Source organism: Triturus cristatus, chromosome 4_1 (genome assembly GCF_964204655.1).
Source record: "Triturus cristatus chromosome 4_1, aTriCri1.1, whole genome shotgun sequence".
NCBI classification, from domain to species: Eukaryota; Metazoa; Chordata; class Amphibia; order Caudata; family Salamandridae; genus Triturus; species Triturus cristatus.
Genome location: NC_140585.1, coordinates 915,794,693 through 915,820,341, shown reverse-complemented (window position 1 = coordinate 915,820,341; position 25,649 = coordinate 915,794,693). Strand labels below are relative to the sequence as shown.

Below are 25,649 nucleotides of genomic sequence, written 5' to 3'. Positions count from 1 at the left end.
GGGGTTAGGAACATAAACTGAATGATCTACAACAAAAAAGGCTCTTGTGATGATAACTCAGGAAGAACAGTTCCTCCACATCAATGAATCCCTGGGATTTCTATACTTATAAATGTGTGGGCCTAGAAGAGGCTCTGCTCAGATTTGGGAGGTAGCTGCTGCTCACCTGCTGCTTTTTCCAAGAGGGCTTTTCTACTGTTGCAAATCCTGGTACCAGTTCTCCACTTACAACAGGTTTTGTCTCCTGGCAAGGAGCATGGCGCAAGCCTAGATGCCCATCTCTGCTCCTTAAGTTCAGCAGGTCGGTACTTGTCAATATAGCCTGATGAAAGTGAAACATAGTGAAAACTGAACAGTTATTGAAATAGCAAAAGCCATCATATAGCATGACTGTAGACTTAGGGAAACATCCAAATACAAGGGAATCCAGATCCCTACCCTGATGTTTCAGAGCATTTAAATCAACTGTCTTAACTACTTCCTAAGAAAACTGAGTTCAAATTTTGTTTTTGTTGATATTCCTATTGATGATTTTAGGTATTTTAATCAGCTGCTGTGTGATGAAGTATACTTCAATTAATGCTGTGTAAGTAATTGGGATAATATTTATTATTTTATTCTAAGTACTGTTGTTTTAAGGGTTGAGACCATCAAATCAAGTTATGTAATAATATAATAAACAATATTAATGTATTTAAGTCTTGATGTTTCCAAAGAAACGTTGTTATATAGTGTTATGTTATCTCCACCCTTACTACTAGAAGGCAATCCCAGTTGGCCAGTACATTGGAAGAATAAGAAATACTATGGCCCCTTCATGTTGTGGGCAGGCAATAAGCTTGGGAAGGATGCAGCCCAGCTGATGCTTAGGACCATAGAATGATGCCTGTTCGCCTCTACAGGAGCCTTGGAGGAGGGAAGGGTCCACAGAAAGGGCAGTCCGGGTTCTTAAAAAGTTAGGATCAAGGTTAGTGTCCTTCAGCACTTTGCCCTCAGGTAGCAAGCTGGCCCACATCAGAAAAGTACAGATGTAAACTGCCTTACATATGATAATTTGTTTTGTAGCCAATGTAAAAAGAGTCTACCCTAGTTAGTTTCCTGGTTGGGCTTTTCTTTAATACACAGTACACCAACATAACAACAGGCACACATTATCTTAACACACTTGTTAGCCGCCTCAGCAGTGAGGTCAAGGATTAAACTGGCATAGAGTTTAGAGTTTCCGTTCACAGGCCAGAGGGGGTTTGATGCACAGTGGCATAAATGTGAAACGCTTGCATTGCTTTGTGGAACTTCAGGTTCTTTGACACTTGAGACATGCAACTGTTTACACACTTTGATTTCAAAGTTTACAGTCCAATCAAAGCTCACATGAGACATAGCTCATCAAAAGTGTGACAAACCTAAACATATTACAATAAAATAATGTTCTCAAGATTCAACGTGTATGTTGCCTGACACTAAGCATCATTTTCCATGTACACAAGATAAAACTGCGTGGCTATGTATATGTTTATGATTTTTAAACAGCATTGAATAGCCTATGTGCTGTGTTTTTTTTTATTTCAGACGTTCATTCTATTGGGCAAGGACAAATGTCCAAGTGTCAGCCAATGTGTAGCCTTTTCGAGGGCCCGACTCTATCTCAGTCACTGTCTGTGCTGTTAGAAGTTGGAAGCATTTTCACACTGTGCTTGTACTTCTGTCTGCCTCTCTGACCAGAGCCAGTTCTTGATTTCACAGTTATATATCCATCTGAGCCAATTTCTGAATTTCTCAAAGATCTCAATTTCTGTTAGCCATTGTCTTTCAGGCACATGCATCAATGTAGGCTTTTGAGATTCCTTAATTGTGATTATTAAGGAATCGCAATTAAGGAATTGCAAAAGCCTATGCATGTAGGAATCGCTATAATATTAGCGATTCCCAAACATTCCTTAATTGCGAATCGCAAATTGCGAGTCGCAATTAAGGAATGCCTTCCCATTCATTCCTAAGGGCCTGCAGGCCCATAGGAATGAATGGGAGATTGCATGCCCAATTTGCGAGTGTCAATAGGTACTCGCAAAGTGTGCATGCAATTTCAGGGTGCAAGGGTGTCAAAAGGACACCCTGTTGCACTCCTGAAATTGCTCTGTGCACAAATGTTGTGCACACACATGCGCCAAGGGCATGTGTGTGTGTAACCTACATCTTTGAAAAATGCACTTTAGTTCATTTTAAAAAGTTTTTGCAAATTACCATCAAGTTCAACTTGATTGTAATTTTTGCCCCCTAGTAGCGAAATCGCTATTTTAAAGTGGTTCTTGCATTGCGATTCCTTAAATGCAATTGCAATTTGAGAAATCACAATTAATTGCGAATTCTCAAATTGCGAGTGCCGTGTACCTTGTGCATCGCAAATGCCCTTTTTGCGGGCGCAAACAGTCGAATTTTGCGAACCGCACCGTTTGCGCTCGCAAAAATGGTTATTTGTTCTTTTGAGTCAGAGAATTATCCTACAATGGCTGACCTTCTGATGGATTAGAGAATCTGTTAGCCGATTACTTAATTCTCAGGGGTTGTAGCCTAGGCTCTTTCAGCCAATGTCTGACTCACAAGGTCACAGGCTCACTTAGCCCATGATTGACTTCTGAAAGAATGTGGCTTCTATTAGCCAATGTCTGGGCTTTTGAACGTCAGGCTGATTTCACTGTCAATTCAAGGGTTGGAGGTTGTCTCAGACAATATCATGCTTTCTGTAGGGTAGACACGGATGAAGATTTTCTCAATCAGAGCTTGACTTCCAATGAGTTGTAGGCTATTCAATAATATGATTGCTAAAGGATTGCAGGCTCTTCAGGCAACATCTGTCCCCAAAAGTTGTACTCACTGTCAGCTAAAGTCTGACTTCTCAAGGATTGTAGCCTCTCTCAATGACTGAGTTCCCAACAATTGTAGGTTCCCTCAACCAGTGTTCAATGCTCTCAGACCTTACAGGTTCTCTCAGACAATGACCTACTTCTAACACATTGACGACTACCAATGTTTTGTTACTTTTTTGTATACAATGCAAGTGGTTCTTCGCTGGTCTGACCCACCTAACAGCGAATGCGATCATATCTGCACTGCGACCCAGAGTATCCATCTATATAGGGTTTTTATACACTGGAAGGTATCAGTCCAATTTACTTCACCAAGCATCTAGCCCTTTAATCCTCGGCTGTCTGTTCCCACCATAACCATAGTAAAGGCCTTTTCTATACATTCGCAACTGGTAGTAACATAGCTTCTTGAGTGCTCCCTCCCATCACAACTCCCACATGTGCAACACCTAAATAGAAACTCTTATGAGGGCAGTGAAACAGTGTGCGCACAGACTTTATGTACTCAATTCTATGGTTGCTGTCCGTGATTTCTTTTGCCCCTTTTTGGTTTTTCTTTTGATTTCTCAGTTTTTTTGTGTTTTCTATTTCTTGAACTACAGCCTTGAAAAAGCCTTAGGCGTGTGCACATCATACACAGGAGATGAATGTAGATTACTTTTAAATGTTCTCTTTGAAACAGAACTTGAATTCATAAAAATTATTTCATACTTTCAAATCTTGTGCTTCAAAACATTTATAATATATGTATAAAGACGATTACTGCCTCCAAATAACTTTGCCTTGTGCATCTTTCAGAAACATTGCTCTTATTGTGTAAAGTTACCTACACTCAATCAAAAAAAGAGGTGAATATTGACAATTGTTCGTTCGACGTAGAGATTACACTTTCTAGTATTACCAATCAAGAAGTTTATGGCAACAGTAAGCTTAAGTAATAAATAGAGGGTTGTGAATTGTTTGGTATATTTCAGTGTGCATTTACTAGCTTTAAACAGCATTGAAACAACCTTAGTCCGTATAGAAATGATCGCCCCCACTGGCATTAGGAGCAACTGTGAGCTTTCCATACATGCTGGTGTCCCTGAGAAGATACAGGGACTGGGCCAGAGGCTGTCACATGTCTGTCATGCCTAACATCACTGGCTCTACTCTACTGCTGTGGACAAATGCAATTATGTGGACAGGGCTTGGCATTCTGCATCACATACACCCAAAATATGATTCTCAGGCCCCTGTAGCCACACATAACACATACAGCTTGTGCGTGAGACTCAACAAAGAATGAGGCTGACATTTTCACCTCAAGTTCTGAGGGACATTAAAGAGATCTGAAACCCTCAAAAGGCCACTCATTTCTAATGCATGCCCATAGTGAGGTTACATTGCGCAGTGTATATCAGATCCTTACCTCATTCCTTACAAGTCTTCCGATGGTCCAGGAATCCACAGGGTCACACTCCATCTTCTGAGCCCATGATCTTTCTGACCTGTCAACTTCTACCCTTTGATTGGCTGCAAAACTGCATATTAGAAGTTTGGGTTGATTGTTCAATTCTAAATTGCCTTCCTGAAAGATGCAAGTGAGTCTATTATGAGACAGCAAGCAAAGTACCAAATATTATATGCAGGAATGACTAGAGTTTCAATTGCTCTTCCTATGTTCCACTAACTCTGTGATTTAAGCAATCTGGCAGATGATCTTTTAAAATCGAGAACAATTTAAGCTATTGCTACTTTCAATAGATAGTTATAAATGGCTCTTACCATCATTGAGATTTTTTTAAAGTGATTTTAATAATGTTATACACATTTAATTAACTTTAGACATGCCACTTCATGTGATATCAATAGGTCCAAAAGCCGTGTGACATCACATGCTGTAATCTGATAGCACTAAAGAGAAAGTAGGGTTACTTCCACTATCCTTATGTATTTTGTGAAATGATGACTCTGCACAGCTTGATGAACACAATAGGGTGGTGGTGATTAGTAGTGAGTCCTGGTAACACAGTGGTAAGATGAGAGACCCAGTTTCTGTGCCAATCGAACAATTCACATGAACTCTGCAGATTGTATCTTTTTCTGTTTTAAGAGAGGACTTAGTTTGCATCCAGCTCTGACTATCTTCCGATAAAAAAATATGAAGTAATGTTAAAGTGTTTTTTAATGCAGATACATTTTATTTTAATATGAAATGTGAGTTTTGCAAATGAGTGAATAGTGAATAACTACAATTCCATCAAATGTACAGTAAGAGCATGTTCATCCAAGTTACAAATGTGCCATTAAATAGGTGATCATCAAGCTTATGCAAATGCATTCATGATAGTTAAACATCTTTGTTTGAGAAGATGGAGCCGAAGTTGAGGGGGATGAAAGAACACAGGAGAGAGACACACAAGATGTATAATCCAGTGGCCTCTGTGGAGCACTTGCTACTGGTTCTCTAAAAATAATTAGTTTAACAACCTGTCTGGGAGGGAATTACTTGACATGGATCTGATGTTAGGGTCCGGTGGTAAAATATGCAACCATTGAAAGGCCCTGGAGGGTGCTTACTGGGATTTTGGGACTGCACTGTACTTAAAGTTGGTTTGAAGTTGATCTTGGTTCCCTTTTGTATTGTGTTTATGACTGTAAAATGCGGGGCGTGGCTGACCCGGCGGAACAAGATGGCGGCGGACCTCTGAGCTCCGCCGAACCAACGGAGTGTAGCGCTTAAATACAGCCCTTCATGGCTGTGCAGGCTCTAATTTAACAACGTTTCCTGTTCCCTGATTTTCCTGTACTTAAAGTGGGTTTGAATTTTATCTTGTTTCCCTTTTTGTCTTGTGTTTATGACTGTAAGATGCGGGGTGTGGCTTATGCGTCGGGATAAGATGGCGGTACACCGCTGAGCAGTGCCTAACTCACGGAGCGAAGCGCTTAAATACAGCCCTTCATGGCCGTGCAGGCGCTAATTTAACAATGTTTCCTGTTCCCTAATTTCCCCACATACCTGCGGGCTGGAGGGAACCTTCGGAGATTACTTCCTGGTTGCCGCGGCGGTGTTTTCCTCTGATGTTATGCAAGTGGCTGCCATTTTCTATGTTGGCTGCTTGTATTAATTATCTCCACAGCAGGTCACAACTTTTACATTCTGGGTGAGCCTCTCCTACTACCATGGTATACTTTTTGGACACTTTGTTATTTTAACATTTTCAAATGATCTCTACTCTTGTAACTTTTTTAAAAAAGGAAACGTTTTATCTCCTTCAGTAATCTCACAATGAAGACTCTTTTAATGGAGACTATATACTTCAGTGGATAAATATTTTCTTTTGCTTCAGATATGCCTTGCATGTAATTTTATGGCTATTCATGATTTATTGTTTCCTGAGAGTTATTACTTTATGCATTGGTGCTGTATGTGACCTTCACTTCCAGTTTCAAATATGCCTCTTCAACACTGACATTGCTGTTTGGATGTTTTGATGTGAGGCTCTTGATTATTAAACCACTCTTGTCAAGTTCCTTGTTCCCTTGCCTCCCTGCATGCTTTCAGGCCAGTGGGAATTATCAGGCCCCTTTTCTCCTTCCTATTGCTGTTGGACTGTTTTCCCATCAAACGTGAGTGATATCTTAACTGCAACCAGATTCTTTCTTCACTACTATTATATTGTATGGGCAGAATTTGCTCCTTTCAAAAACTCTCTCAATGGTCTGTACACTTTGTTAAAATGGCTGCTGATTCACGTATTACTGCCAAACCTTCCTCTTCTGGCACCAAATCTAAGAGAGCAAAGAATGAACCTCTGTCTCCCATTCAATCGTCTCACAATCCTGTTCGATACTATCTTAGATGAGGTACGTGCCCTCAAACCTTTTATGAATGCTACCAATGAGAAATTACAACAAATTGAGGATTGTTGGATTGCTATGGAGGGCAGAATGCTCGATATGGAACAACCTGTTGGTCACCTTCAAGATTTAGCTACCAAAATTCCCATGATGGAACAAGAAATACACAAACTTAAATTGCATGCTGAAGATCTTGAAAATTGTAATAGAAGGAACAACCTTCGTCTTTATGGTCTACCTGAAAATATTGAAGGCCCTGACCTTCTAACTTTCTTGAAAAATATTTTACATGACCTTCTAGATCTTTTGTTTTTTGCTCCTCTAAATATTCAAAGAGCACACCGTCTGGGCCGCCTTCAACCTCACTCCACTAGACCGCGAGGTATAATTTTTTTTTTTTTAATTTTTTTTTTATTGTTTTCATAGCATCAACTCAATACAAGCCCCGCTACCTCCCCCTTCAAAAGGAATACTTTACATACATCATTGCCAGCCAGTAGCCAGGAGAATAGTCATCCCTCGCTTGCGGGTCTCCCCCCCCCTCCCTCCCCACCCCATGTCAGTGTGCCCCCCTCTGCCTTCCCCTCTCCTGATGTGCCCCTCCCCTACAATAAATCATGCACAGGTGCTCAACCTCTTCTAGGGAACCAAGGCTTTCCCACATGCCTAGCTACGTTCAAGCTTCCAGTGCTCGCCACTGCTCCCCTCCTACTCCCCGCTCAATGCCTCCTCCTGCCTGCCAGATGTGTCCCCCGCTCCCCCGGTGTCAGACATCAGCCCCTGAAGTTCCACCACCAGCGACTCCCACGCTCGGGCCGTCGCCAATGCCTTCTCGTCATCCCTCCGAAGGGCCAATTGCAACCGGAGCGTACCCTCTGCCCCCGGCCATCGCGCAAACGCCGCCCTCCACCGCAAGAAGCTAGGCCCCGCTCGGGACTTCCAGTGCATAGTCAGTTCCCTCTTGGCCATAATCAACCCTAAGTCGTAAAACTTGCTAGTAACCTTCGTCCGGCGGGTGTGAGGAAACCAAAGTAACAAGCAGGCCCCCAGTTCCGGGGCAATGTTGCGGTCCGTCACCTGATTCAGGCAATCCATAACCTCTGCCCAATAGTCCCCCAACTGGGCACAGGACCAAAACATGTGACGAAAATCAGCCCCCTCTCCCCCGCACCGCGGGCATTGAGAGTGCACACCCCCAAAATATTGCAATATCTTAACCGGCGTCAGATACGCCCTGTGCAACGTAAAAAACTGAACCAGCTGAAACCGGGCATTGCGCGTTCCCTTCCAGGCCCGCCGCACCACGTGGTCCATGTAGTCTCGGGGATCGATTTCGCAAGGTCCAATTTCCACTTGCCCCGCAAGGCGGCAAGGGGCTGCAGGCGTTCCGTCGATAGTCTGCGATAGAGGCAAGTAATGGCCTTGGTCGTCCCTGCCGCCATCACTACATATTGGCAACCTGCAGCGATCGGCGGCTCCGAGAGCCCCATATTCCAATGTCTCTGGAGGCTCGCTACAAGGGCCGCGTGGGGTAGAAAGTCCCCCCGTGGAAGCCCGTAAGAGTCCTGCAAGTCCTGGAAGGGCAGCAGCACCCCCTCTCTGTATAAATCGCCCACCATCTGCACGCCCAGCTCCTCCCAAACGGCCAGCCCAGACCAATCGCCTCCATGCGGGAACGCCGTACACATTCCCAAAGGGATCTCCGGGGCATAGGGGCGAGTTATCGCGGCCCTCCTCTGGCACCTGTTCCAGCACAGCCACCGCGAGGTATCATAATGCTCTTTTTGGATCTTACTGATTTGATGCAGGTCTTGAAAGCAGCAAGGGAAAAGCATCGTCTAGTAGGGTCTGGTCACACCATTTTTATTTCTCAAGACATCTCCAATACAACAAATACTAGGCATAAATAATTTTTGGCTTTCCGTCCTCAACTGAGACATTTGAATATTCGCTATGGCATTCTACATCCTTGTCATTGCAAACTTACTTATGAAGGTGTCTCTCGCTCTTTTGATGATCCAGCTAAACTTAAAATATCCTTTCAAAATATTACTAAGCAACCTATGGATATACAAACATTATGTTCTTAAACTCATCATTTCCTGCAGGGCTTCTCTCCTTTTCTTTTTGCTAAATTTAATCTAATTCCATATGGCTCTACTCTTTTTTATCTTATCTTCATTTATTTCTCACTCCGTTGTCTTTCTTGCTTTCCTTGCTGACATGCCTTATACTCATTTGCCTTCCTTTTCACTTCAGATCTGGCTTTTTGCCCCTGATCTGCTTTCATACTCTTCTATTTTTCAAACTTTTTGTTTCTTTTTTCTTCCTTACTTCATACCAGTGTCTTCATTGTTCCTGTATCCTTTTTCCTCCCCAGCAACATGTTTAATGTTGTCTCGTGGAATGCTTGTGGTTTGGGTCACCCCGTCAAGCACCAAAAGGTACGTTCTCATTTATTGAAACTTAACTGTCACATCGCTATTTTGCAAGAAACTCATTGCAATGATGCTGAATCGCTTAAACTTAAACGTCAGTGGGTGGGTCACGTTGTTTTTTCTCCTACTGTTGGTCGCAAGGGTGGTGTGACTATTTATGTCATAAATCCTTAAATATTCAAATTTTATCAACCGATTGTGATACGAATGGACGATGGGTATTATTTTTAAAAAACAAATTACTTTTTCAACATTTATGGCGCCATCTGACCCGGATTTCTGGAATAATGTGACCATTTAATTGTCTTCCATTTCTAATCCCAACATTATTGTGGCAGGTGATTTTAATGATTGATTAGACCCATATTCTGATAGAAAATCCAAATGTAAATTTAAACGAGATAAATCCGCCAAAGCATTCCAATCTGCTATTGCCTCTCGTCCATTCTTTGATGTTTGGAAAACATGTAATCCTGATAGATATGAATTTACATTTTTCTCTAATGTACACCATACTATGTCTAGAATTGATTATATTTTAACCTCTAAATCTTTACTTCCTTCCATCCAGTCTTCTGTAATTGGTTAAATTTTCATCTCTGATCTACCCCGGTTATTTCTACCTTTGATCTATCCCTCACTACTACTAAACATACTTTTTGGAAATCTATTTGGTCCAAATGTTTAACAATTTTTCAATGCAAAATTCCTCTTACAATCCAAAATATATATCTTGGTACTATGTCAGATTATTTCCAGAACCATTCCCCGAAACCTATGTTATTTGACCTTTTTATTGCACTTGCCTTAAAGGTTATATTTTCTTGTTGGAAAGATAATTCTAAGTTGTGTATGTTAAAAGGTGGAATTTTATTTGTGATGAACATAGAATATCTACTGTTTCTTCTTTTTTGTTGTCTCAGAAAATTAAGTCTGATTTATTATGATTACTTTTCACTACTTTCTTATCCTCATACTCATCTTTGTCCTAATCTCTATACCTCTCTTCTTTCGTCTCCTCTCTTTCCCTCATATCTTTCCTCTTCTCTTCTTTCATCTTTCTCGTCTATCTTTTTTATATAAAACATAAAATTCATTATTGTAAGACATGTGCATTACCTATTTCTTTTGCCTTCTGTGTTATTAGATTGCATATTAAAGTTTTTCCATCCTAATGTTATGGTTTTACACCTCAACTTCTAAGAATTGTTTTATTCTTCTAGTTTAATGTCTGTAATTTCTTACATTATCCTTACTTCCAATAAAAACTTTCTTTTTTAAAATGACAGAAGGTTGCAAGGTTTTGTAAGATGAAATTGCTATACAGCGGTGTACATAAAATGTGAGGATGTAATGTGTTTATCAGAAAATGCTGTGTAGAACGACACCTAATACAAAGAGATTGCAAAAAAAAATCTTTGTTTGAGCATTTAAGTATTAGGAGTTGCTAAGAGACATAATTTCTAGAAGGTGAGTGACTACGGGCCTCGGTCCTCGTTATCCTCCAGGAAGAAATACTGCCAAACAATCCAGCAGTGACTGCAATTGTACTCTGTTTATTTTAACAATTCTCAATAAGCTTTCTAGCTAAACGTTTTTTATTGTTTATTGTAACAATGTTTAACAAGCTCGCCTGATACATTTTTTTTATTGTTTATTCTAACAACTTTCAACAGGCTCTCTGCCTAAAGTTTGTTTAATGTTTATCCTAAACATTTTCAACAAGCTCTCTGGCTAAACCAAATTTAGGGGCTCATTAGGATGGCGGGTGGAGGCACAACTGCCATGCTGATGGCGGCAGAAAATGCCCTTTTCCGCACTCCATCGGCGGTCATTGTGATCTTCGTATTTTGATTGGCATTGATAGCCCATTTCCCGTCCGCTGCGGTGTTTGTGGTTCTGCCAGAAATCTCCGTCCGCACCGGTAGCGGACGGAGCCAAAAGAGAGGGACCACCATGCGGAATGCGGTAACGACCGCCAGTCAAATCAGGATGCCTCAAACAGCCCATCACACCGCAGCGGAGAATCCGGCCAATCTGGGATGGCGATGGCAATACTGCAGATAGCTCCATGTGTTCGTGACCGCTGGATAAATGGCGGTCTTTGGCCTTACCGCAGGAAATTCGACTGCCACGGACGGATTTTCAGCTTTTCCGACGGTGAATCCTGGAATCTGACTGCCGCAGTAGGGTGTTTCAGGCAGGGCATCCTAATCCGACCGCCAGTTTTGCTGCGGCACCTGCAGGAGCTTAACTTCCGCTACCACGGCGGTCGGGATGGTTTTCCGACCACCATCCTAATCACCCCCTTATTATTTATACTAATGGCTTTCAATAACCTCGCTGACTAAACTTTATAATAACCTCAAATATCAGGTTGGAAAGGTCTTCACACAGGTGATCAAGACGTGCTGGGTATGACATCAGCATTCACCTTAACGGAAGGTTCCTTCAAGATGCATGGACCACATTCACCAAAATGCCAGGGGCAGCGGAATTGACATCACACACCCTTTGGGCCCTAGTCACAAAGGTAAAGTGAGACGAAAGTCTAACTTAATGACTTTCGGTATTCACAAAGAGCATTTCCCACTTGTAAATGCCCTTTGTGAATACTGAAAGTCGTAAACTTCAACATTTGGTATTCACAAAGGGCATTTACGAGTAGTAAATGCTCTTTGTGAATGTCAAAAGATGTAAAGTTAGACTTTCATCTCACCTTACCTTTGTGAATCGGGCCCTATGACTTTAATGACATTACAGGAAGTGGCATCATTTTGCCTTTGACTTTGATTTTTTTCCTGGAACGCATCTCACATGACCCGAACATCGCAACAACTGACATTGCTGAAGTTTCATAATACCTCCCTCATGAGTATAACAAAATAACACAGAAATTTCCATTTTAGATACCACCTATATTCTGGTGTTGACTTGATCATTCAAATTACTGTGGCATTATACTTTCCCTGATTTGTGAAGCAAGTAAGCCAGACCTCTTCTAGGGAGTTTCTACTCCCAAGAAAATGTTGAAATAATGGGATGAAATTGTGAATTTTAAAGCACAATTTTCATATACATTTGCTAAAATGCCAAAGGCGCTGAAAGGGCTCTCAATAAATATTCAAATCCTTTAATGTTGTGCCAAGCCAATTCACCCTGAGGTTCCCCAGAAGTTGACCTCATTTGTTTCAAAATGTGCAATGGGTGTCCTTGTATGTCAAAAATTACCTCCATTGTGCCAGGACCTGCATTTTGAAATGGGTTCCCCCAAAAGCCATGGGTGCACCTTAATCTAAAAAATCCCAAAATTTGCCAGTGCCAGAATTTTGCAATTTAAGCCATCCATCCTGGCGACATCCTGGGTGTCGCTATAAGACCATAATTACCTTCAGTATGCCAGGGCCAACAACAAACATGCAAGCTCTACATCAAATTCTCAATCAGTTTCACTCACTCACTCATTCACACACATTCTCTTACATATACTCACTCATTCATATTCACTTATGCTACCTCACTCACACTCTCTTACACCGCCTAACACTCATACCTGTTCACTCTCACTCAACTGCATTAAATCTCACTCAATCATCTCACTCACATTTACTGATACTCAATCTGACACAATTTTAATCACTACCTATCACTGATTCTCAGTCACACACAGATACTTACACTTACAGGCACACACATGCTCTCACATCCACACACTCCCAACGCAATGTACAATTTGTTATGTTATGTTATCAGGAACTTTTAGAGCGCACGGTCACCAGGAGGTTTCATGGCGCTAATCTTGGATAGTGTTGCGGCGCAAAGGACTAGGCATAAGCTTGCTCAAACAACCAGGTCTTAAGCGCCTTTCTGAACCCCAGCAGATTGTCACGCATCCTGATTGCTAGAGGTAAAGAGTTCCAGAATTTATGGGCGAGGTAGGAGAACCTACACCCTCCCTGACGTTTGAGTTTAATGGCAGGGGTAGTCAGTAGTTGAAGATGAGCAGACCGTACATTACGAAGTGAGGCGTGCTTTACAATCATACAGCAGATGAATTTGGGGCTCCTGCCGTGCAATGCCTTAAAGATTAAGCACCCTGTCTTAAAAGCTGCACGTTGGGCAATTGGTAACCAATGAAGTTTGGATAGCCAGGGTCTGGCAGACAGTGGCGTAACGAAACTTGAGGGGGCCCCCCTGCAAAGCACATGGAGGGGGCCCCCCCCCGGCGGCCCAGCCCCCACCTACCACTTTCCCCAACCACCCTGAAATCTAGTATATTTTGATTTGAAACCTCCAACATTTAAATGAAATGCCTCTATATTGTCTTTCTCTATGTTCTAATGAAAAAATGGGAAATACTCGTAACATACAAGCTATGCCATTTGTAACAATACTGTTAGAAACAGATTATTTAACTGAGGCAGCAATCAGAACTATGTCAAGGAGCGATCCTATTGTCTCAGGAACTGCCTCTGGCTGAAGAATAACTATGAAGGGTCTGAAATAGAATTGACATTAATAGACAATACATTGAAACTTTGAAAGACAAACCCAAACCTGCAATTCCATAAAAACTCAACTGACAATATACATGAGAAGAACACAAGATATAACTCAGTATCCTGCGAAAGTCAAGAGAAATAGACTAGTGAATTATCTGCATGCCACACACTAGCGACTATCAAGGGTTGTGTATGATAACGTGAACTGAAGAAGCAATTTCAATTCCTACCATCATGTCTTTATTAGTAAGCATTAGAAAACAGGCAGGCAAACAAGGCTGAGGAAGAACACTGTTTGGATGCTTCAGAACATTGATGCAGATGTTTTGTCTGTTTTAATTCATCATGCCTGTAGTGTAAACAATGCTAAATACAAGATTTAAGGCATACATATTACAGACAAGTGCAAGCAACACCATAAATAACACTGCATGTAGAATAAAAACAAACCATATCAGCAAGTACCTAATGACAATCTATACAAACTGTAGTTGGTAAAGCAAAAGAAAAGTGCAAACACTTCCAAAGTGCATAATACAGCAATCACCAGTCCAGCAATATACAAAAATCAAGCATGTTTTGTAAAACAATCTACTTTCTTCTTGCATCAAGATAAAAATACTTTCAAAGTGCATGATAAAAACAAGTCCAGCAGTATGCAAAAATGAAGCCAGGTTACTAAAACAACTCCCCGTTTGGTGTGTGCATAAAGGCACATATATTTCAAAGCAAATGGTAAACAACAACTACAGCACCATACAATAATCAAACCAGTTTAAATTAACAATTCCCTTTTTGAAGGCCCAAATATTTCAAAGTGACTAGCAAAACAGTATTAAGTACAGCAGGCAGCAGCATACAAAAATCAAACCAATGCCTCTTGGTTTGTGCATGAAGGTGCAAATATTTCAAACTGACTGGTAAAACAACACGTACAGCAAGCACCAGCATACATAAATCAAACCTATTTAGTCAGACTAATTCCCCTTTTGATTGTGCATGAAGGTATAAATATTTCAAAGTGCCTGGTAAAGTAATAACAATTTAGCAACATAAACAAACCCGTCCAGTCAAACAATGCCCCTTTTATTTGTGCATAAAGGTGCAAATATTTCAACGCGAGTGGTAAAAACTAAAACAAGTTTAGCAGCATGAACATTAAACAAGTCGACAAAGTATGCCCCTTTCGTTTGTGCATAAAGTCACAAATATTTAAGTGACCGGCAAAACAATAACAAGCTAACCAGCAAAATAAACAAAGCTGCTTACTCAAATGATGCCCCTTTTGTCTGTGCAAAATAAAGTGCCAAGGGGGTGCATATAGTCAGGTTAAACTGAATACATTTCTACTTGCCTCTATAAATGTACGTTCAGAATATTGAGCTAGCCTATATATAAGCGAACAATATGAAATACTGGCAGAATACCATATTACTTACTGCTTCCTCATGTGATTCAAAGGACAGATACATATAGAAAATCAGACTATGAGTAGGAACAGTACTTGCAGGAGCCTGGTGAAATTAATTGCAGAGTTTGAAGGCGGGTACAGCAGAAACCAAAGTTAAACTATTGTTATTCTGGCATTAATAGGGATCAAGGGTGTAGGAAATAATGTGCTGATCCTGCAACAAACTTCCAGTCTAATAATTAGGGTTGCCAGCTCATTTTAATGCCCCATACAGGACAAAAATAAGCAGTCACCTAAAGCCGTATTTTCAGCACTTATCTGTGCATACTTCCAACAGCAAACATAAATAGAAAACACTTGTGTTTTAGGGCTGCCTGAATGATTCATGACTGATAATTAAAGGGAACAAAGACAGAAAAGTCACATTACAAATGAATTCATACATTTTTATTTACAACCTTATTTAGTGTCAAGACGGGGTCTTTCAGTGTCTTTAAACACATGGCTGTATTTTTCTTTTGGCAACCCTACTTTATCTTCATTCTTTTTCATGAAATGCCTTCTCGCGCTACTGCAGTAAATGTAAATTTAAAATGTAAGGAATAGGCCCAGGGTGTAATGCCTGGAACCAGAAAAAAATAAGCCTCTGAATCCAGTTTGCAAAGGTATGCAGAGGTGCATCACCTAATGAGAAGTAGGTGCTGTGCATAAGATAAATATTGCATCCTGTGGACTCTGCGCTTAGCGCTCTCCGTGCGTTCTTGTGCGCATTGAGATGGGTGCCCTGTGCTGCACATTGGACGCCTTTCACCTCTTGACAGTAACACTTACTGTGACATAGCCAATGGGGAGAGTGACGAAGCAAACGCCATACAGGCTGGCCGCAGGGTACTGTTGCCACAGACAGCCTATCTGCGCTCACCAGCAGCAAATAGGGGCTGTTGAGGGTCAGCCACAGTGTCTAGGAATGCAGCTCAACACTGTGATACCACATGGTCAAAGGGTGTCTGATGTTACTTTCACTATCCCTGGCATTTTTGGGCATTGATATCCATGCTTTCCGCGTTAAAACATGAACAGCCACACACAGCTTTCCTCCGATGACGCAGTTTCACCGATTTCGAGTGTGTGGCCTTCCTGCCCTACAGTTGCACGTCTGGCGTGTGCTGGGCCTAGGCAGTGTCACAATCCGGGGAGGGGAGCTACACAAGCAGAGGGTGCAGCAGGTGCAGTGTAGACGTTGCTGCTGGTTCTGTCTGCTTGGTTTGCCAGATTCTCTGGTGCAAGGCGAAAGGAAGTCAAACCCCATGTCAGATAAATAGTATCAATCCAAATAATAATGTGGAAAGTGCTGGGCCTGCGAGCGAGGGCGGGAGAGCACGCGTTCCTGCTTGTGAGAATCCGAGAAGGTCTTTGTGGGGAGGGAAAGGTCAGAGGCCTCGGGCACTCCTCTGCTGTTGTTCATCTTGAATGGGAGTAAACCATACTGTGTTGTGTGGTTAGGTTTGCTGTAATTTCTAGCTGACAAAATAGCAAATACAAGTTCAAAGCACTTAAAAAGTATTTTAAAGTTGTGTAAACTAATTACATCGGCGGTACTCATAGTACGGCCCGTGGGCCGCCAGAGGCCCGGCAGGCCTTCATTGGCGGACCACGGACCTTGCCTTGTCGTTTCTAGGCAGAGTGGAGATGAAGGGGCTGTAAGAAAAGGTGAAATAAAACAACAACGCCTCATTAACAAGCAAATGGAAAACCTGTGAAGTACTCAGGTGCGGCTGTGTGCACGCCCGGGAAGCTGTCTCAGCCCGGGCTGCCACACATGACGGGGTAAGAGGGGGAATGGCTAGGGCTGTAGCCCTTTGAGCTCAATGGGCGTTGCACGTCTGGATGTAAGCACATTCAGAATCTGGACAATTGCGCCTAGAGACAGATAAAGACAGAGACAGATAGGGACAGATACAGACAGATAGGGACAGAGACAAACCGATAGCGACATAGAGGTAGAGAGAGGAAGGTAGAGGCAGGGAGGTGGAGGGAGGGAGAGGGAGGTGGAGGGAGGGAGAGGGGGGTGGAGGGAGGGAGGTAAGGGAGGTAGAGAGAGAGGGAGGGAGAGGGGGTAGATGGAGAGGGAGGGACAGGGAGAGGGAGGTAGAGAGGGAGGGACACAGGGAGGGAGAGGGAGGTAGAGGTAGGTAGAGAGAGGGAGAGGGAGGGACAGAGAGGGAGGGACAAAGGGGGAGAGGGTGGGATAGAGAGGGAGAGGGAGGGACAGAGAGGGAGGGACAGAGGGGTAGAGGAAGGTCGAGGTAGAGGGAGGTAGAGGGAGGGAGGAAGAGGGAGGGAGGGACAGAGAGGTAGAGGGAGAGGGAGGTAGAGGGAGAGGGAGGGACAGAGAGGGAGAGGGAGGGACAGAGGGAGAGGGAGGGAAAAGGAGAGGGAGGTAGAGGGAGGGAGATAGAGGGAGGGAGAAGGAGATAGATGGAGGGAGAGGTAGAGTATGTGCTACTTCTGTGGACAATGTGCAGCCTTTAATTTTAAACGAGTGTGTGTTCTAGGAGCGAAGTTGAATATTTTCAGATAAGAAATGATGACTTCACCCATTTCTTTTCTACCCCCTCCATTTCGAGTCCCTCACAATCAAATTAAATCCAATGGCAATATAAGAGATGCCAATGTCTAAGTTATTGCTGCGTGCTTGATAGACTGTCTCTCCAATATCTTGCCACTTTTTTTTTTACATAAATGTCTTGCAGCGTTTTAAGTAAACGTTCTTCCAAAGCTATTGCAGCGTTTTTAAATAAAGTTGCTTGCACTTGCCTCTCCCCCTTTCTTTCCTCTATCTTCGTCACTCCTTTCTCTCTTTCTCCTTTCATTCTACTTGTTCACCCATCACCGACCTCACCTCACTCCTCTCAATCTTACTCTCTGTCAGTCTCTAGGTCTCTCATTCCATATTTCCTTTCTTCGGATTTCTCTCACTGGTCTGTCTTTTCCCCTCCCACTTATATCTCAACTTTTCCTTCTCTTTTTCTGTTGTGTCTCCCACTTTCTTCTCTTACTCTTCACCGATGCTTCCTATCGCACCACTCTCCATTCTAATCTCTCTTCCTTACGCAACAAACTATTTATTAACCGGTTTCACCTCTGCATCCCCCACTCAATACCACCGGCCCTCAACCCCCACCTGCACCTCGAGGGCACAAACAATCGGAAGGCCGCTGACAAGTCTCTGCTGCTGCCAGCAATTCTATACCATGAGCTCCTTCGCCAGCCTTCTATATAGCCCCACTTGTGAGCCCCCCCCTCCTCCCCCCCCCCCCACTGCCCAGATGCGCCAGGACCCCGGAAGCTGTGGTATCAAAAAAGAGAAAAGACATACCATGCGCTATCATGCGAGAGGAGTGATTGGGTCCCCACGTTCCGGCGGGAACATCAGCCCATAAATAACAGCAGCCCTATGATGTTTACATTCATCCATACTGCATTTCTTATCTAACCGGCCCACTACCCTGAACACTCCCTGCCCCGCATCTAGCTACGCACATTATGCCACTCCCCCACTCGACAGCAGACCCTCACTGAGGTTCTGCCCTCTACACTCAGTTCACCTGCAGACCCCCCCCCCCCAGATCATCAAATCTCCTACTCACTGCACTCCCCACCCATCGCACCGTTTTACCTTGGAACTGTATCTGACTGATACACTGTGTTATCCTTTTATTCCCGGCCGGGCCCCAACATGATGGCTTCCCTCATTCCCAAATTAATGTTGCATCCGAATCCCCACCCACCACCCACTGAGACTCCACCACCCACGGCCACTCCTGCCTAGGCTCACAGCCTCGGACGCAGACTCACCTCCTGACCTGAGGGCTGGGGCTGGGGCTGGGCAGGCCTGGCCTGGCCTGCAGGCTGCAGCTTCACTCTTCAGAGGTAGGCGGGAGCGGGCCGGGCACAGCAGCAGAGAAGGCACTGGCACCAGGGCAAGGCTAGCCAGGCAGGCCAGGGGTTAGGAATATTTTAAATTATTATGGTCGGGACGGGATGGTCCTTCTCAGCGTAGTAGCCACACCCAAGTCTCAAGCGCACGCCGCACTTTTAGAAACGCGCGCCCCGCATTGCGCACAATAACTTCAATCAGGGGCCAGCAAGGCAGTTCATTGATTGGTAACCAGCCCCGAGACCGCGCACTGCGTAGCCGCGTCATGGAGACAACTACGCGCCGCGCGCACCTGCCCACACCATTTATTTATATATTATAAAAAGCAGCAGCAGAGCCTCACCGGGCCCGCGCTCACGCACCTATTCCTGAATGAAGAGGCTCGGAGGTCAAAGCAGGGCAGGCAGAGGCCCGGCCGGGGCCCGCTCGTGTGCACTGCGCTGCTGTAACTTGCGCACCATTTAATTATAATGAGAGAGAGGCTCAGGCGAGCCTCTCTCCTGACCCTCAGGCCCGTGGTACGTGCGTCCCGTGTGCAGTGCACCATTTAATCTTTATTAAGAGAGGCTGGGCGTGTTTTAATTCTCCTTGATGAAGTGAGGGGGCCCCTGGAGCGCGGGGGCCCCCCCGCAACGCGGGGGCTGCGGGGGCCTGTGTTACGCCCCTGCTGGCAGATTGCCATTTAGGTTGTTTATAAATTAATCTCGCAGCCTAATTCCGTACTAATTGTAGGCGTTTGAGTAGGAACAGAGGCAGGCCAAGATAAATAGAGTTTGGAAAGTCAAGACGAGGGCTGAGTGGGTCAGCAAATGGGCGATCTTCCTGATTTTTCGCAATTGGAGAAAACAGTTGGAGACCATTGCCCCACTTGCCCTTTGAGTGAAAGATCTGCATTTATAGTGACCCCCAAGCTTTTCACAGAGGGAGAGGGAGTGGGGGGGGGGGCCTAATTCTGTCGGCCAATAGTGTAGGCCCCAAGAAATCTCGCTCTTCCCAGGCAGTACTAGTTCCGTCTTGCCCGGGTTGAGTTTGAGATGGTTGAGGTCCATCCAACGCTGAATGTGATGCATAGCTCTTGGGTAGGCGTCTGACTGGGGAGTATACTCTCATCGTTACAGAGGTCATTAACTATCAAGAAGATTTCTTTAGACTTATTATGAGCATTTAATATTCTGGCTGAGAAATAGGCCGCTATGGTTTCCAGTATGGCTTTTTTATACTCTTTACGAGCTAGCAAAAACTGCAGTTTATCTTCAATGGAGTATCTTAGCCTCCATTGTCTCTCTTTTTGACGGAGCTCAAGTTTTTGTTTTTTGATCTCAGTGGTAAACCATTTGTGTGCATCTGAATGGCGAGCACGAGAAAATTTGGTGAGTGGAGCATGGACATTAGAAGCCAGGAATAGCCAGTCCGATATGTTCTCTTCCATAGAGTTGACATCAGGGTTGAAAATGGTTGCTGAGCTGGCCAAGGTTTTGACAGATTCTAATTTATCAAAGGTCCTCCACTTTCTTGTCAGGCATCCCACTGCCGTGGGGGTTTTGATCTTAGAGTTTATGGTGGCTGTGAATTTTATTAAATGGTGATCTGACCATATACATGGTGAGACTGTGGGCACTGACAATATGAGATTTGAGGACCAGATTTGGTCCAGAGTATGTCCCTTTACATGAGTGGGGGAGGATAAGTGCTGGACCAGATTCAAGTTAGAGAGCAGCTCAAAGTTCTGCGGCGTGTGGCCCTCCCAGTGCATCGTGAAACAAATAGTTCAAGTCTCCTATAAGTAGAACATTAGCATAGTTTGTGACAAGGTTGGCCATTTATTCAATCAAGGAGAGGGGGAAAGTAGGCGGCCTGAGGGGGACGGTAAATAAACACGAAGATGAGAGATCCAGTGTTAGTGTCAAGTTTAATAACAATATTCTCTACCTCCGGGAGATCGAGGGAGATAATGGTGGTGAACTTATAGTTTTTGTGTATAATAGCGGCTACACCGCCACCAGTCTTTCCTGAGGGCCGATTTACAGACAAGATGTAATAATCCGAAGGGAGTGCCGCTAAGATGTCTGGAGTGGAGTCCTGGGTTAACCATGTTTCAGTGACCAGAAGGATATCTGGTTTTTCTGAAGTCAGCAGCAGAAAAATGTCTAGCTAGTGTTTAACCAGGGAACGGGTGTTAAGATAGAGGAAATGCAGAGCGATATGTTTAACTGTAGTGAATCCAGGGGTAGGGGGACGGTGGGAAGTGGAGGGAATGGGGTGAGGGAGGGCGACATGGCGGCTCTGAATTTGGAAGATACCGTTTTCCATAATGCGATTGTGAGCAACGGGGTCAAGGGGGATTGATTGATTGATTGATTGATGTACTTATAGAGCGCAGCTATCGCCCTACGGGCATCTTGGCGCTTGCATTGGGAACCCGTCCTGGTTTTTCCCTGTAAGATAACCCGTACTGGGCATCCCCAAGGTGAAAGCCAGGCATCCCGCCGCGGGGGGCCGTTGTGGAGATTAAGCAGGCTTGTTGCCCAGAGCTGCATAGTGTGAACTCGTGCTTAGAGTGGGCACCGAAGCGAGAATTATCGAGTCCGTGGACGATTGGGCTCTGGACCCTGCCGCGTCGGGAATCGAACCCAGGTCCCGGGTCTGATCGCTGTTTCAGGGTATGCCTCCTCTAACCAGTGAGACAAGAATGAGCTAGCAATCCAAGTGCCTTAGAGGAATATTTAATAATTTGACCATAATTCTTGACCTCTGGACCCATCTGGGCACGGACGGGCACAGACGGGCTTGCCTTTGGCACGCCGCAGGTGGGCCCGCTGCGCGCATCCGCTGCGCTCCCGTGCTGCAGTATGCATTTGTGCCTGGGCCCCGCCTCTGACTCCTCCTCTTTACCGGCCAATTGGCTAAGGCCTAGGGGTGGAGAGCTTCATGGGTTACGGCAAGGAGCCAGCAAGCTCAAGTTCAAAAAGTAAGTTTACCCATTCAGTTTCAATTTTAAAAGCAATTCTGAGCACATTAGACAATTTTAAAATAAGTAAAGTAGAGCGCTGTCAGCAGCGGTCCGCGCGGCAACACCATGCGAAATTGCCCACTCCCGCGCTGCAGCGAGCTTTTGTGCCTGGGCCCCGCCTCTGACTCCTCCTCCTTACCGGCCAATTGGCCAAGGCCTAGGGGTGGAGAGCTTCAGGGGTTACGGCAAGGAGCCAGCGAGCTTGAGTTCAAAAAGTAAGTTTACCCATTCAGTTTCAATTTTAAAAACAATTCTGAGCACATTAGACAATTTTAAAATAAGTAAAGTAGAGCGCTGTCAGCAGCGGTCCGCGCGGCAACACTATGCGAAATTGCCCGCTCCCGCGCTGCAGCGAGCTTTTGTGCCTGGGCCCTGCCTCTGACTCCTCCTACTTACCGGCCAATTGGTTAAGGCCTAGGGGTGGAGAGCTTCAGGGGTTACGGCAAGGAGCCAGCGAGCTCGAGTTCAAAAACTAAGTTTACCCATTCAGTTTCAATTTTAAAAATAATTCTGAGCACATTAGACAATTTTAAAATAAGTAAAGTAGAGCGCTGTCAGCAGCGGTCCGCGCGGCAACACTATGCGAAATTGCCCACTCCCGCGCTGCAGCGAGCTTTTGTGCCTGGGCCACGCCTCTGACTCCTCCTCCTTACCGGCCAATTGGCTAAGGCCTAGGGGTGGAGAGCTTCAGGGGTTACGGCAAGGAGCCAGCGAGCTCGAGTTCAAAAACTAAGTTTACCCATTCAGTTTCAATTTTAAAAATAATTCTGAGCACATTAGACAATTTTAAAATAAGTAAAGTAGAGCGCTGTCAGCAGCGGTTCGCACGGCAACAATATGCGAAATTAAAACCATTTTTTACTTAGAGCTGACACCAAAGGTCCTTTTCCATTTTTGATTACACTAATAGTGAATAATGCGATATTATTAACTATTAGTTCAATGAAAAATGGGCATAAAATAGGGAATGTAGAGCTACCCCAGTGTTTTTGACACTGGTTTTTCCACAAAAGCAGTACCAGGATTTGTAGCTGTGACCCCTAAATGATGTACATTGCAAGGTGTTTAACCCTCACTGGATGTTGTTGTGGTTGTGTTTGTTCTTGAATACACATGATTGTCCTCTGCCTTGTGACAGGAATAGCAGGCTTGCTATTCAAGACAACACAACAGGCCCTGTTGTCCTGAAACAGGTATGTAACGCACACCACCTTTGAAACTCAAGAAAAGACTTAATATTTACTAATCTGATAGAACAGGCATAGTGCCTAGAAATAGCAACACGAGGATGATAGGGTTAAAATATGCAATAATGCTGTTAAAGTATTATTCATAAATTGCTTCACTGCTTTATTGTTGTACAGTGTTGTTACAATTCATATTGTGTGCACTAGATTAGGATTTTAAAATAAATGCTTTAAAATGCATATTCCATTTCTAGTGAGTGTGTTATTCATTATTGAAATAGGGTTTGGGTTTCCACTAACTGTCCCTGTGTTTTATCTCATGGGACTGGTCATTACCAAAAAGCCATCTTATCAAAACATTGCTAAGTGGGTTTTGTATTGGTTGCAGCCCGACCGTTTTTTTGATTTGAGTTGGCACACTGACTGAGTACCTAGTACCAGGTGGTCAGAAATCTGAACCCTGGGACTCTAGGAAATCCTAGACAACATATCACAACCTTCTATATCACCTTCCACTGGTGCTGGAGTCACCACTATGCCCAGCATTACCAAACTAGAACCTGCAGAGGATACAGGTCAGCCGGTTGAGGAGTAGGACCTTAGTGGGAGTCTTGTTCTGGCAGGAAGTTAAAGGCTCTTGACATTGATGGTGGGTAAACTCTGAGTGGGTGAAGTCTGAAATCAGGGCCCAAGGAGGTGTCGTCGTCGTCGGGTTGCTGCTCAGCATCAGTCCCAGTAGAATCTTCTACTTTCAGACTTAGAAACTTTTCTGGAAGTCAGGATTCTTTCAGCGAGGTAAACCAGCAGATTGAGTCTGACTGGCAGTTTGACGTCAGTGGCTGCAGCTCGGTGGCAGTCCAGTGGTAGACTCTGGTTCTTTTTCAAGAAAAGTCAGAAACAGTGTCTAGGTGTCTAGTCTCACAATTCTTTTTGAAGGCAGAAATTGTACACTATAACACCAGCCAAGGGTCCAGGACCTTTTGGATTTGGACTCAATCTCCCAGAAGCCACCAGCATGGTCCAGGGCAAAGTCAGGTGGAACTGGCAGCTTGACTCAGCAGAGATTTAGGCTTATTGAAGCTTTTGGGTTTCTAGAGCTGAACAGGAGGTTAGCCAACTAGCACTGTTCTGCACTAGGGACAAGTTGAGAGCAGGTCCAGCAGTTGCAGACATTCTTCTGTCTTCCACAGGTCAAGAGATGTTCTAAAAAGGGCTCAGAGGTGCCACATTTATGCCCAGTGACACATATCCACTATGTAACCAATGGGGTAAACGTTTCCATGGGTACCCCTACCCATTCTTTAGCCCCTCCTGTGTGTTTTACCATAAACTATTCCACAGTGCCCCTGTCTACCTAAAACCAATATAACAGAACCTGTCTCCCCTCGTGCAGAGCTCTGGGCACACCCCTCAGGTGTGTCCTAGGGAAATTAGGAACTTCCCCTGCAAATCGGTTCTGGAACATGTTTTCTCCACACAAGGATTGGTGCCCAAGGCAGGGGTTGCCCTAAGGGTGAGTCACATCTGCCTGTGGCAGGGGATGCCCCTTTGAAGCTTGAGCATTTGGCAAGCACATCTGGCAGGACATCCTTTCAGAAGATCACACTTCCTCTCAGCCAAGGTCCTTGTCTTCCCTTTCCTTGGAGCCATTCATACCTCATAGCAGGCTGCCAGGTGCCAGTTGCGTATTGACTCTGGAAAAGGCTACTAGAAGTTTTAGGTAGGAAAATGCCAACTTTGTAAAAGTTCCCGCCACTGGTTAGTGTTGGGTATTGACACTGCTCTCGAGCACAGTAAAAAAGAGGTTAAAATAATTGCCAAACTCGGGAGGAAGATTAATGAGTGCAATGTGGTTTCTGACGCAAAGGCTGCTATTGAAAAAATCAACAAGACAATAATTGAGTTTGAGAAAATCAAATGCAATAAAAAGATTAATAAAGTCCAAAGAGATATTACTAACTTTAGCCAAGAAAAAACACATCCATCCCTGGGCGACGTGTTTTACACACAACCTAACCAACACTACTTTGAGAACTATCAACCCTGGGTCCATTTCAATAGACAAACAGCGGTCACTTTTTCCGAGGATTTAGACACAGTGGAAGGTCCAAGCACTGGCCCTCAAGGATCTGGCTATACCCATTCTTTAGAAAAGCGAGGCCGAGGGAGGGGCATGAGGAAGGGCAAACCCCAACAATGGAATATTCAACCAGGGGAGAGACAGACCCACAGGAAATTTTACAAGTGGGCTCTCCCAAATAGCAAGGGCATCCAATTCGGATACTGATTCTGCCTTGATTCCCATTTTTTATTTATAGTAGCAAGTCCTCTAAGGACTGCCAAGGGACAGAAATAACACTACTAAGAAAGGGGTTGAGCTTTGTGCCCAATGAGGCAACACATTTCTTTAATATTCAATTGGAACTTTTACAGTTCTTGAGAAAACTGCACTTA

The 25,649-nt window shown here is 44.1% G+C and overlaps 1 protein-coding gene across 4 annotated transcripts in view; it reads right to left on the bottom strand.

Moving 5' to 3' along the window:
- Positions 1 to 19,230, bottom strand: part of LOC146855794 (uncharacterized) — a 45,610-nt gene extending 26,380 nt beyond the window's left edge. For 2 of the 4 annotated variants that reach the window (XM_085650657.1, XM_085650658.1), the window contains exons 1-3: positions 18,438 to 18,458; positions 4,276 to 4,434; positions 167 to 322 (exon numbers count right to left, since the gene is read on the bottom strand). In XM_085650657.1, the coding sequence (XP_085506783.1) occupies positions 167 to 322; positions 4,276 to 4,434; positions 18,438 to 18,440 (318 nt within the window). In that variant the 5' untranslated portion in view covers positions 18,441 to 18,458. Of the gene's footprint in view, positions 1 to 166; positions 323 to 4,275; positions 4,435 to 18,437; positions 18,459 to 18,916 lie in introns of those variants that run through there. The other 2 variants (XM_085650659.1, XM_085650660.1) reach the window with 2 other exon arrangements.
- Between the last annotated feature and the right edge of the window lie 6,419 nt (positions 19,231 to 25,649).